General features: G+C 40.7%; 1 protein-coding gene and 1 long non-coding RNA gene across 2 annotated transcripts in view; one reads left to right on the top strand and one right to left on the bottom strand.

Annotated features, from left to right (window-relative positions):
- Positions 1-13,430, bottom strand: part of pcsk5a (proprotein convertase subtilisin/kexin type 5a) — a 28,278-nt gene extending 14,848 nt beyond the window's left edge. Inside the window, exons 1-19 of the mRNA XM_044175133.1 lie at positions 12,616-13,430; positions 10,948-11,052; positions 9,546-9,719; positions 9,260-9,403; positions 8,891-8,967; positions 8,555-8,643; positions 8,269-8,441; positions 7,814-8,020; positions 4,749-4,849; positions 4,558-4,661; positions 4,070-4,190; positions 3,610-3,798; positions 2,450-2,586; positions 2,186-2,308; positions 1,875-1,977; positions 1,385-1,575; positions 1,033-1,117; positions 480-583; positions 200-338 (exon numbers count right to left, since the gene is read on the bottom strand). Coding sequence (XP_044031068.1) covers positions 200-338; positions 480-583; positions 1,033-1,117; positions 1,385-1,575; positions 1,875-1,977; positions 2,186-2,308; positions 2,450-2,586; positions 3,610-3,798; positions 4,070-4,190; positions 4,558-4,661; positions 4,749-4,849; positions 7,814-8,020; positions 8,269-8,441; positions 8,555-8,643; positions 8,891-8,967; positions 9,260-9,403; positions 9,546-9,719; positions 10,948-11,052; positions 12,616-12,765 — 2,516 coding nt within the window. The 5' untranslated portion in view covers positions 12,766-13,430. The remainder of the gene's footprint in view (positions 1-199; positions 339-479; positions 584-1,032; positions 1,118-1,384; positions 1,576-1,874; positions 1,978-2,185; positions 2,309-2,449; positions 2,587-3,609; positions 3,799-4,069; positions 4,191-4,557; positions 4,662-4,748; positions 4,850-7,813; positions 8,021-8,268; positions 8,442-8,554; positions 8,644-8,890; positions 8,968-9,259; positions 9,404-9,545; positions 9,720-10,947; positions 11,053-12,615) is intronic.
- Positions 5,433-8,433, top strand: LOC122866026. Its single transcript, XR_006375596.1, has 3 exons — positions 5,433-6,486; positions 7,837-8,048; positions 8,292-8,433. It is a non-coding gene; the product is annotated as an uncharacterized LOC122866026 (long non-coding RNA).
- Positions 13,431-13,933: the final 503 nt, after the last annotated feature.

Below are 13,933 nucleotides of genomic sequence, written 5' to 3'. Positions count from 1 at the left end.
ACACATGTGCACACAAACACACATACTGACCACAAAAAACACGCACACAAGAGAAAAAACTGCACCCATACGGGCACACAACTACAAACACAAGCGTGGAAACCAGCACAAACACACACAGAAGCCAACCACCAGAATAAGGCCTGCCATCAGCAGATAAACAAACCACCCACACCTGAACACACACCAGTGAGCTCACCTCCTACATATCCTGTGCCCATCAGCTATCTCTGGGCTTGGCTCTGTGGCGTAAAAGCCAGCACTGCAGGAGGACACACATTTCCACTCCTCCATCAAGTAGCTTTCTGCACAACGGTTGCATGCCTCAACACCTGCACCTGATGCCGCATGAGGCAAACGTGTTTTTAAACAAAGAACACAAAGGAGTGCTGCAGACAACAATGTTTATACCATGTCATGTAATGACATTTAAAGTTAAAGTTTTCATACAGTTCACGACCCTCAACCTGTGTTCTCACCTGCACAGGTAGCGCAGGCCTTATGACAGGGCTTGCATGTGCCTTCCTGCTTGTCATGGTAGAAACCCACTGCGCAGCTTTGCTGGCACCGATTCCCCTGCAGACTGGAGAGGGCGGAGAGAGCATGTGGCACCGTGACACACACAGCCAATCATGTGACACCGTAAAGATGACTCATTGCCTTTAGACTGCAGGCTCAGTTTCCCAGCCCACAGCACACCACCACAAGTACTTGGTGAAATGAGTCAGTGAACACAGTATTACGGAAACTTCTAAATCAACAATATGGTGAATTTGACAGAGATGTTTTATCCTTTCCTGTGATGATATTGCAAAATGGAAATGAAGATACATTTTTTCTTTTCTGTGTGTGCAAAGGGAAGGATAACACATTCTTTTGAATACAGAATTAAATATAATGTAGCTTTTTCTAATTGTTATGTTGCTGCAGAGGGTGTGTGCACAGGGAGAATCAGTATTCTCAGCGCCTGGAAGAGAAGGAGCAGTGTTTACCGAGCAGTTAATTCAAGCATCATCAGAGAATTTGTTTCACCTTGTGTCTGGTTTGCATTCTGTGCAGATGCTGTAGGAGGTGCACTTCAAGCAGTTTTCACTGCACTTTCTGCACATATTTGCATCTGTGGGGAAATCAAACAATACACATGGAATACACATCCGAGCGATTAATCAATCTTACTCACACACCCCTCAACTGCGGTTACATCAACGGACTATTCATTAGCAGGCACATATGCAGCTGTTTCCAAACAGCTCTTCTGTAAGCCATGGATCTTTAAAGGTTCACTCGAGAATAGTCCTTCTGTCTTGTTAAGTTTAATATAACAAAAACATATGACAAAGTACTCTGAAATTCATAAAGGCAGTTTTGAGGCCAGAAATCCAACCATGGTCGAGGTAGTAGTTATCCCCACAGATGGCTGTGCAGATATTGGTCCCCTCAGTCAGGTGATGACCAGGTTGACAGGAAGTGCACTGGTCACTGCGACTCCCAGTGCAGCTCTCACAGGAGGAGTAGCACCTCTTACAACGCCAGCGGTCGCCCCAGAATCCCCTGGGACACTCTGATACGCACATCCTATTGGACAGACACGGACCAAAGCACATAGAGGACAAGAAGTGTGACTCTAAATGAGTGGGAGGAAATTACATTCTGGGTCCGTTTTCTCCACCACAATGTGAAATCATGGTCATGTACACTCTTTGTCTTCTTACATGAAAGCATTAAGTAGTTGGCACAATATATAAACAGCTAAATAACAGCTGATTATTTTCATTTGCAGTAAGCCATTTGCTTTGCAGCAACAGTATCAACACATACTGTACACTGCATTCTGGATCTCCTAACTGTACTTTATGCTGTGTAATCATGCTAACCTTGTGTTGTTCTTGAACTTGAGAAAAAAGTGTAAACACGTGACGCACTGCTGCGGGCTGGGCCCCTCACAGCCATCGTCACTGCATTCTGGGTCGCAGGGTCCTGAAAGGGCAAATACTCGCAATGTCACTGCACCATCATGGCAACAACAGAGAAATTATTCAGATTGCTGGTATAGTTCCATGTTTGCATAAAAAACAACCTGAACTGACATCCACTGTAAATCTGTATTAGAGTGCATTTAGCTACTGTGTGAGTGGTCTGAGCTAGAAGAAGGGGCAGCTTAATACCCGCTGAGTACATGACTCACCACTATATTCTTCAGTGAGGTCACTATCCATTGGTATCTCAGCCGATCGGGCTCGCGCATGATGCATGGGATACAGCTGCTCTGTGGTGCCATAAATCACTAGAGACCACTCCTTTAGTGTCCCTATGAAACAACAGAGAAACGGAAAAAAAGCAAGATAAGGGGCCTGTCCCGGGAGACCTGCACTGTATTTTAGCTGCTGTTCTAGTTGAACTTCAATGTATGTTTCATAATACTGAGATCTTACAAAAAGGAAGAGCAGACCTAGTTCAGTGTTGTCTCTCTTCTGAGAGAGAGTATCCTGGATTTTCAAAGTCCATTCCCCTGCTGCCTGCTCCCCCCAGCAGTGAGTTGTCATGAATTCCCAGTTCTGAAATCCCTCAGTGGAGTCGTCAAGAGGCCTAAACCAAAACATTACATAATCATGATAATACTACCAGTAATACTACTACTACCACTACTACTACTATTAATACTACTACTACTACTGTTGCTACCACCACTACTACTAATAGTATAAACAGTCAAACGGTGTATATTATGCTTAATCAGTGGTGGAAGAAGTATTCATATCCTTTACTTAAGTAAAAAGTAAGGTAAAATGTAAAAGTAGAGCACAATTATCAGTAAAATGTACTTCAGTATCAATAGCAAAAGTATTTATTACCCAAAATGGCCCTTGTCAGTGTTTTATCTTTATATATATTTATATTATCCAATCATTTTTACTGTTGCAATAAGCAGCATTTTTTTGTATGCCAATTCTTAATCTGCAAAGTAATTAGTGACTATATCTCGTTTGAGTGAATGTAGTGGAGTAAAAAATATTAGTTCCCTCTGAAAAATATTAAGTATGAAACAAAAAAATCCAGTAAATTATGCTATAAGAGTGAACCAAAACAGTTGCGTGCCCTAAAACCAAAACAATGAGCGGAAAGACGCTAAAAGGGGAACCGCAGCGTTAACATAAAAATATTGATTAGAGCAGCTTTAAGTTGAGTAGTTGAGCAAATGTACTTTTCCACCTATATGTTTTATATCACAGAGTTTCCAACACTTTGAGTCTCTCTTGTTGCTAATTTGTGGTGTATGTTTTGACATTGCAGAGTTTGCCGAAAGAAAGACGCTGCATGTTTCAGTAAATTGCTAGAAATTAATTTTGCCAGAAACGTGCCCAGATACCAGTTCCCTGATCCCCTGCGATTTTCCAGTAGTGTTTGCCAAAATCCACGTTTCCCCCCTGATGGGACAAGGTGCCAAACTGAAGAATTTATCACTGTGGAGTAATATGCTGTGCTCTAAAGAAAAATGTTGCTAATAGATTACTGTAAGTAGAAATCATGTGGTGAAGCCACGGGGGAAGAGTGTGGTAATATTTCAGTTTCTACACATTCTGTCCGTGATTGAGCATTGCTCTTAGTTACCTGTTGGCTAGCAGCTGCGACACGGTGCCTGAAGGTGATGTGAGCGTAATGGAAAGGTCGCCGCGACGACTGTGAGCGATGGTAACACGGACAACGACATGCTCCACATAAACAACGTGCTGCAGGGGCTTGCTAGAGCAGCCCGCGCTCTCATACACAGACGTCAGCACCGAGCCTGGATGAATAGTTCTGTCATGAGACGGAGAGAGGGAAAGAATAAAGAGACACAGTGAGCTGCAGAGATGAGAGAGGAGGCAGAAAACAAGAAGCACAAGAGAGAGTTACAAGGAAAGGAGCACTAAAGAAAATGACACCCATTAAAGTGTGTGAGAATCAGTGTGAGAGAAATCCATGCATGAGAACTGAGACAGAAATAGATAAAGTGTGATAAAAGAGGGGCGGAATCAAGGGAAGCCCTGACTCAAAGCGGAGATCTCTTGCAGTGCGGCTGGTGTGATACCTGCTCAGCTGGATGGGAGCCTCCTCCACACACTCATGCTGTGAGGGAACTTGTTTCCAACGCTCAGCCTCCTTCACCATGCTCTCAGCATCCAGCAGGCCAAAGCCATACAGGTGGCTCACTGACACACACACACACACACACACACACACACACCACATTAGCAGGGGCACAAAAGGCCCTGTAGCTTATAAAAGACATCACACACTCCTGGGACTTTGTAGGCGTTTATTACTGTTCTGCTCACAGTATCTCATTAGTTTGTATGCTCGCTGTTTGATAGTTTCCCTAAAAAGAGCTGAGAGAACATTTACCAAAATATGCTTATAAAGCTTAACTTATCTTTGCTCATCTTTTTTATCATAAGTTTTGGGAGCATTGCATTCAAAAGATACCATGTAATTATTCATTTTCTCCAAACTACTGGCAAAAATACTGAAATAAAAAACTGTTTGGAATTAGAAATTTAGAAAATCCAATGGGAATACCTTTGAATCCGGCTCCATTAACGTGCCAGTCAGCAGCAGTAAGATGATGAGCTTTTGATGTTCGGACAATAATGTGCTGCACATCCCTCCAGGTTAGCAAGGGGCTGAGAAAAGGTGAAACAGAGAAAACATCATGCTCTCGCCACCTGATGCCTGCATGTATGGATTCTGTGTGTGGAAGAGCTGCTTACTTGGCGTCCAAAGTGAGAGCAATGACACCTGCAGCCATGGAGGAGGAGAGGGAGGTTTCTGATTTAGCATGGCTACAACTCTGCTGTGGACCCAGCGTTACCTGTCAAGGACACCAGAACGTTTTAGCTTTTCAATATCTAATAGTATTCACCTGCTGTTACACAGAACTGTGCTTTTCTTCTTTGTCTGGTGGCCTTAATGGAGTAGGCCACACAAGACTTATATGTGGGTTGAGCGATATGATATATACCGTTAGACAATATACATTTGTCTACCATCAAAGATTTTGCGATACCGTATTTATATATGTTAGATCATTGTGGCAAATCAATTGCAATACTGAATGTACAAGATTTTTGCATCAATGTGATTTGTCAGGTATTAACATTCCTGTCCATAAACAGTTTCTAAACCAATTTTCCAGAAAATTTAAAAAATCACATATTGATATCACATAGAAATAAAATTAGATATATCATGATCCATATCACCCTCTCCTACTTAGTATACAGCAAACCAGCTGGACATTAGCACACCATCTGGCAGAATACCATTAGCCTTCCTTTTTTATGATATTTTTATTATTATATTACACACTATGGTCCTGGTAAACTAGGAGACTGCACACATCTGAATGGTTTCAAAAAGCCCAAATTAAATTGACACTTGACTTGTTACAGCTGGTTTAAGTCAGGTACATGTGAGATCACTCATAGAGACAAAACCAAATGGTTTATTAAACTAATTGTCAAAACATAAATCAAGCTAATGGGTTTTGGAAGTACTGTACGAGATAGTGGAGTATTGCCATGTATACATGACTGTGTTGTTGGTATGTTGTCAGGTGTGCAAACAAAGAGATTCTGAGGAAAGAAAACACAAGTGGAAAACCCCTCAGTAAGCCCAAGGCCAGAGGAGCAGCTCTCAATGTTCATCCAATTTATTCTAATGAACCGCCCAACTCTGTTCACCCATGACCCCTGCAAATTAGATGACGTGAGAAAAGTATCTGTCATCCTCTGCCCTCTGACCCAGTACCACAAATGTATTTAAACATTTAAATTTTTTACCTGATCAAGATGCAATTTAGCTCAAAACATTGCCTACTTAATTAAATATGTGTAGTCAATGTGCAGCTTTTTCATTGATGCTGTTTTTTTGCAAAAGCCATGCACCTACAATACACATACATACTGTAAAATTACAGCCTTTCTTCCCAGGTGGGCTGCCATGCAAAACAGAAATTATTGCCAATCAATCAGGCAAAAAAAGTGGGATATCTCTTCCAGCTTTAAGAAGCTTGTCATTTGGCCATACTATCTGTGTTGGCATATGTCATGGTTTAGGGTTTTTGTTCAGTCATTTCCTGTTTTATTTTGAAATATCTCCTTCCCTCATGTGTCTTTTAGTTTTGCTTCCTGTCTTTGATTGATTGTTTTCACCTGTGTCTCGTTGTCTCCCCTACCTCTGTGTATTTAAGTCTGTGTCTTCCTTTGTTTTGTGTCAGGTTGTTGTTCCACCATGTGCCCTGTGTCTGTTCCCCAGTCCTGCTTGGTTTCCAGTTTCTCTCCCTGTGTTACCCTGCTCCCTGGAGTATTTTGGATTATTCTTTGTTTGGGAATGAATTCTTGGTTGACTGTTACCTGGATTCCTCAGCTGTCCTTAGTTGTTTTGCTTTCTCCTTTGGATTTGTCTGCCACTCATGGATGACTTTTATTCTGTGCCTGCTTATCCTATGTAAGTTTTGTCTTTTTTTTTTCATTAAAACTCACTGAATTGCACCTGCTCCACTTCACTTTCTGCATTTTGGGTTCTCCCCGTATTTCTCCTGCTTGGCATATTGTAACAACATGCTACTGTAAGCCTCCTGAGTCTTTGGCTTTCAGGATGTTTACAAAGGTTTATACTGTATAATTGTACAAGCTGCAACTGTTGCCTTACAACACAGCTCCTCTAATGGGTTTTAGTGTAAATGAACTGTAGGCTCCAAAAATACTCTGTGCCTGTTGAAGTGAATTGGGGGGGAAATTCCACATGAGGCTATAGGCCCTATAAGCCTATAATATAGGATCTAACTAGTTAAATTCTTGTGGATTTAAAAAGTTGTTTTACCAGGAAGAAAGTTCATAGGGAGTATGTCTGGGGCGTATTTGCTTGATTGACAGGTGTCTCAGAATATCAAACTCAACTGCAAAAGTTGTTGCTTGCTCGCCCCCAACGCTGCCTCCACCTCATTTCCCAAATGTGTATTTTCTGGCTTTAAGCAGTTGGCAAGATGGCGGTGATTGTTAAATCCAACTACAGACATCCCTTAAAGTTCAACCAAAAGTTACAAATGGCATCATCAAAAATGATGTAAAAGTGATTTGTTAATATAATTTTATTATCAAAAGAGAATAAACATCTTTGTAAATAAGAGATGTAAAGAAATGCTCCTCCAGCCTCCAAGCCTCTGGGAGATTGCCTGATATGAAGGCGACAAAATAAATTTAAAAACACAACACATAACTCAGTTATTCCATAATCTCTGTTTAGCTCTGCAGGACAAGCAAAGGGAGTTTTACTAATAGCTCTAGCTGTTCTTGGATGGACAGACCTGACCCACAGCAGTTGAACACTGTCTATTTTCCTTATAATTAGTACTAAATTACATAGTTCTTTCCAGGAAATGTCTTGAAAATTTAAGAAATGATTCAGAAATGATGGACCTGTAAAATAAACTAACAGACAAAAACCCATTAAAAAAAAAAAAAAAAAGATTTACCTCTAGTTATGTAGATAATTTTGAATTTGGGGTGATGGCCTGAAGTGAGAAGTTTTTTGTTGTTGTTTTTTTAAGCTCTTGAATTAAAGCCTCAGTGTATTGATTACAGTAAAGAAGCAATGTGCTTCTGAGTGTGATTGTAGCTGGTGATTGAGAAGTGTGTCATTGGATCATACACACCTTCATTTAGATGAAGTTCTCAGTGAATACCACAACATAAAACTCATGACGGCCTATGTATATCTTTTGGTACTTAACAGTCATATTGAAGATGTTATGTTACCCGCAGCCTCCACTCACCATTTCCTCTGTCTCCCCACCAGTGTAAGCTGTTGCAAGTGTGGAGGAGCACTGCTCCAGATAATCTGGCTGGCTTCCACTCTGAGTGCTGCTGCTGATGGAGATAGTGTAGATACTGTTGCCGTAGCCGTCACAGGAACAGTGGTCACCTCTTCGCCCTCCGTTCCCTGCTGCCCAGACAAAAACAGAGCCCCTCCCATGCCGGCCCTGAGATTAATTGGGGGAGCAGACAGAGGTGATTCATTTATTAATGATATTTACACATTGATAAGGAGAAAAAGATAAGCCCTTGAAGTAAATATACAGCCGCAGGTAGGACACAGATATAAACAAACACACACAAACAACAAGCCTCTCTCTCTCTCTCTCTCTCTCTCTCTCTCTCTCTCTCTCTCTCTCTCTCTCTCTCTCTCTCTCTCTCTCTCTCTCTCTCTCTCTCTCTCTCTCTCTCTCACTGTTTTGATGCCATTCTGTAAAGCAAGACGAGTCAGAGGCCCAGGTCCCTCCAAAGTGGCCCCGTCATCTTCTGGCCCCCAGCTAGCTGAGTAGACATCAATATACTGTGGTCTGAAGCTCAGTGATTGGGCCTCCACAATGTCTGTCACATCTCCATCCAGCATACGGATGCCTACAGGTAAAGGGGGGGAAGAGTAATGATGATGTTTTGAATCCATTATATACAAACGTTTGACCTCCAGGAGTGCTTCGGCATTCTAGTTTCATGCCGTCACATGTACTCACCGCCTATCCGTGCGTGGAAAGAGACTCCAACTGTGCACTGAGAGTTATTTGCAGCCGCAGCAACCATCCCTGCACATTGAGTCCCATGGCTTCAGAGAAAGGAGGAGAACATCAGAACATGAGGTTAGATGCATATGCATGAGGAGAAGACAGGCTATTTCTGTTACATCAAACCAGTGAGAAGACAGAATTCAGACTGGGGAAATTGCATATCCATATATGCATGTAATTACTGAAAAATGGAAAGAAAAGCATGCATTAATTAAAGTTAGAATTATGATGGGGAAAGGAAACTGTAAAACAGGTGCGAAGAGAAATCGAGAAATAAGTACTCACTAGTTGGAGGCATTGTTGGAATAACTCGGAGACGGATCTTGGTCTTGTCCGTTCACATCATAACTGGCGAGTGGATCCTGCATCAGATTCATAGTAAGTAGCAGCACGTAATAAGATGCCAGTGGCTATCTGTCTCTGTTTCATCAGACAAATCACAAAGGGCATTCTTCACCCGTCCACTTGACAGTTAAGTGGATCAGACGTTTAATGTCCATTCCAATACTCTTGGCCAGCCTTTTCAAACCTTTGGCCCAAAAGCTCCGCCTGCAATATCTGTCTCAGCTCTGCGCTCTTACACTAAGAGCTCTGCCAAATTGCTTATGATTAATGTCCTCTTCCCGAGAATGCGTCCCATCCCAGGGCACTTACATAATTTGGCTTCAGATCCGGATGCTCTCTCTCAATGCCATCATCTAGGACAGACACCACCACACCCTTCCCAGTATACCCTCTCCTCCAGGCCCCAGCAATTTTCATACGAGACTGGCAGTCTTTGGACTCATCGCTGCTGTGCTGTGGAGCAAATAGTGGGACATCCAATTTAGCCCTTGGGAGTAAAGAATAAATCAGGGTCTATTTTAGGCTCTGTCTGTCTGGGTTTATGTGTCTGTGTTTCAGACTTGAGCTTAGTAAAGGGAAAAAAAATCTGACTCACAATGTACCACAGGCTGTTCCACATTGAGTCATTACAGTGCAGTGTCCAGGTGCTGCTGGACTGAGGATGAGCAGTGGGAAGGTGTTTGGTCTTCGTGTCAATGGAGTAGATGTGACTGGCTCTGGAGTTCCTCTTTGCTCTTCTCTGGACCACCTGCTGTTGGAGCCATTCCACCTGAAAAAGAACACACAGGGTACTTTTACAGATGTAGACATAGTATAAAGTATTTTTAGCCATGCTAGTGGCATGGTTTTAGGGATGACACCACTTTGGTCTAGACTGAAATAGCTCAGTAACTATTGGATGGATTGCCATGACATTTTGTACAGATATTCATGATCCACAGATGAATCCTAAGAACTTTGGTGATCCCCTGACTTTTGCTCTAACGCTACCAGGTCAAATTTATGGTTTTTAATTAAATGTCAACAACGGCTGGACTGATCACCTTAAAAATGTGGTACACTCCCTCAGGATGATTGTAACTTTGGTGAATCCTTAACGTTTTATTTTGCACAATCATCAGGTCAAATTTTTTATTTGTCCAATATGTTCGTTTATGACCAAATGCCTGCACAATTACCAATATTCCCATAGAGCTGCTAGCAGGGCTGTAGACTGTTAGTCTTGTCTGCGACGAGATCATTCTGGTTTATAACAACTTGTGTGTCTGTGCATCATATTTTTATAGGCTGTCATGTCTAATAGGTTTTAATAAAACTGTACTCAGTAACGGTTATTCGAACAAAGTCCGATAGGGCAAGAAGCAGTCAGTCACAGGTTGTAAACAAGTAAACATTTTAGCCCGATTATCTAAATCACTTTATTTGGAGGTAAAACCCAAAGTGTGAGCACCCAAAATGCTGGTAATAATCCCTAATTGACCATTTGCTAAGCCCTGCCCCTTGAGTTAGTGTTGCATAGTCTGTCAAACTTTACATTCTCACACAGTACACATACAGTTTACATTTATAAGGGTGGCAGATTTACCATTGAAAGTCTTAGTAATTTTTAAAACTATGTGTTCTTGATTTCAAACACAAGCTGCCAGACTATAGCCAGTCTGTCAAATTTTGGGGGTTGAAATGGCAACTGTTGCTGGCAGATGTTATCGGCAGTAGCTAGCTAGATAATTATGCTAACGTTAAGTGTGTGGGTTGAAAACGCAGTCTCACTGACTTTTTAATGTTTCCATCTGACTCGTTTTTAAAACAAGAAACTTAAAAGGGATCTTAAATATGCCATTGGTGGCTACATGATATCATACTAAAAGCATGATGTATGTAACGAGATGAGTGTGTGGGTGTGCTTATGTGTTAGTATCTGGAAGTAGGGTGGGGACATGCTGCTGATTAATAATCCAGCAGAGTCTTTCAGTTCTCCTCATATCCCGTTACTATACCTTGGTCTCCTTGGCAATGCCACCAGTCACCTCTTTGTTGGACACAGTGGACCGCTTTGCTGTCTCGTGGTGTCGAAAACTGTAATAACTCTTCAGGTCTCCAATCTGGTGAAACAGACATCAAATCCTCTAAATGAATTTGTTTTCAGGTGATGTGTGTGGCTCATCCCGCTGTGTCACTGTACTAAACAGCTGTTAAATTATGAAACTGCCTTTGGTGTCTTTTATTAAGGCGGCTACCTTACACCTGTGATAGTTTTTCAGGCAATGGCAACCTGAGCCACAAGACTCCAGCCACACTGCTGCTGCTCGTGTGTTTGTGTCCATAATGCCATGACGTACAGTTTTTTTTTTTTGTTTGTTTTTTTTTTTTTTTTTTTAATATATAAGAAAAGGGAGCTCTGGGTAATTTATGTTTAATAAAAAAAAGTGTCTTAGGTTGGCCATTTTCTGTGACTGACAAGAATAATTGATGGTCCTAATTTATTCCCCGTTGGCTCTGTTGAAATTTGCTTTTGACTTCTGACCTCAGCAATATAAAGCAAAGTATCTTTTCAGTTTCAAGGTGTCTTTCTGGTTCATATCACCCATAGTGAAACATGGACCCAAGACCTGCAACTTTCATTACAGCACCTATCCCCAGGGAGTACATGTGTTGATTTTATGGTCCTAGCCTCTATAACTCACTCTTTTATTTATTGGCTTTATTATTTATTCATTTTGTTTTTATTTGGTCATTCTGTGGGTGTATTGACATGTCGGGTCTGACTGATTTCTGTTTTTATTTCGTGTACATGAGTAGTGACATTCGTTGCGACCTTAATTAAAATGGCAGTAAAGTGCCGGAATCCTCAAGGTTTAACTGTTTGGATAATCAATATTATATGGGCAGGGTTAGAATAACAAAATGAAGGTGAGAGAACAAAATGTGTTTTTTTTTTTGTTTTTTTTTTTGGCAGCTTGTTATCCTTCTCACACCCACGAACTTCCCAACAGGCTTGTTCTCCAGGACTCCACAAAAGTAAAAATGTTCAGTCTAAATGATTACGGTAATATTTTAACTTCATTTTGCAGTAGCTTAGTGGCAGTTTAATATTACCTCTATCAGTTAGATTTATTACCTTTTTACCATTTTGAGACATTCATCTTCTGAAGCTACAACAACAATTTTTTACTGTCAAATATGATCAAGGTTTCCTTAAGGCTTGAAAAGAAATGAAGATTCCTCTAGTTTCTAGCAGGCAGATGGACAGTGAATTGCAAACTCTAATATTTATTTCACTTATAATATAATTTCCAGGTGTGGCAGTCTGGTAAATGGGACACTATTAGCTTATTGATTTATATGAATAAATCTATCAATTACAGTGGTGAGTTAGATTTTTTAAAAAGACAATATTTTGCAACAATCTTCATACTGTATACTGTCTCTAGATTTCTTTTTGTGTTTTTGTTCTTTTTTTGTAGTTCAGCATCTTTGAATGGGACGTGGCCTGTTGACTTAAGGGCCCATACACTCTGAGCTTCCCTATAGGCCTGAATAAACACATAAACAGTGACAGACTGAAAAATTTAAATGTTTTACCACAATTGAGATCAAGACTGCAAACGCTCAGTATAGTATGTCCTTGTCTGCTTCTTATATACAGTATGTTGGATCACACCTACCTGACCCATGTTAGTAAATCCATATTTCTCTGCTATCCTGTTGACAGACTCACGGTCAGCTCTTATTCTTATCGCCCAGTCATTGGTGTAAATCGTTGCATGACAAAACTGGAGGAGAGTTCCCATCCACAGCGTGTAAAAACGCACCATCACTGCAGAGGTAAAGAGGCTTCCTGTAATTAGACTGTGTCAAGGTGTTTCATGCGTTGTCCCTGCACCTTGTTCTCCTGCGAAAAGCGTTACTCATTGGTTGAAAATTTAAGTCCACTGTCTCAAATTATAAAAGTTTCATCAGATGTTCTGCAGAAATGGAAGGATCTTTGCCTGCTGAAGTTGTCAAGACTTGACTCTCCTTCACTGTGAACAATCAACTATCAAATTACTGTTTCAATATGGGAGCCAGGGATCAACTGTAGTGTGTCCTTTTATAAGGATCCGACCTGTGGTTGCAGCCCAAAGAGTCCTTATGGTGCAGCTTCATCCGTATGTTACAGTTTAATTATATAGACCGTCCTCATTAATTGCTCTGCTAGTCACTGTAAATATGCAACATGGTTAAGAAGTGCCACTTTCTACTTCTACTCCCACACATTTTGGAGGGAAACATTGTTTACTCCACTACACTCCACAACAGCTGTATTTACTATTTACTTTTCAGATTAAGATTTTACATAAAATAACTAACTTTTTATAGTTAAAACTAACTCCACCTCGACCATCTACAACAGTAAAGTGCTGCTTACATATTAATGCATTGGCATTAACAATCTAATATTGTAATACATAGTGACATATCAGTTACAGGGTCATTTTTCTACAGAATGAGTACTTTTACTGTAATATTTTAAGTACATTTTAGTGACTGAAGTAGGATTTTGAATGCAGGACTTTTACTTGTAATTGAGTATTTTTAGACAGTTGTATTGGTACTTTTACTTAAGTAAATGATCTGAGTATTTATTCCACCACTGATTACAACACATTAGCATGAAAAGGATAAATGGACTGATATTAATGATCTCTGTATCATCCTTTTTTTCTCAATGTGTAGGTTCTGCTCTGTTTCACAGCGCAGTGTACTCAGTATTGAAGTGCACACATCTGTACACAGAAAATGGGGTTTTTCAGCACATTCGTGTTTTTTTCCCTCATCAACATGTGATGCTTATTTCTTGCTCCTGGACAAACGTTTTGATTCAGAACAACAGCAAGAAGAGAAAAACAGCATCGTATATATGGGCTGTGTGTTTGCAGTAAAAAGCCTTATCCTGAATCCAGCGTTTTGGGGGGAAATAATATTTGCCTGGAGGCAATGGAT

This window comes from Siniperca chuatsi, linkage group LG18, assembly GCF_020085105.1.
Source record: "Siniperca chuatsi isolate FFG_IHB_CAS linkage group LG18, ASM2008510v1, whole genome shotgun sequence".
Taxonomy (NCBI): Eukaryota; Metazoa; Chordata; class Actinopteri; order Centrarchiformes; family Sinipercidae; genus Siniperca; species Siniperca chuatsi.
The sequence above is the reverse complement of the archived record's forward strand: the minus strand, read 5'-3'. Positions and strand labels throughout refer to the sequence as shown.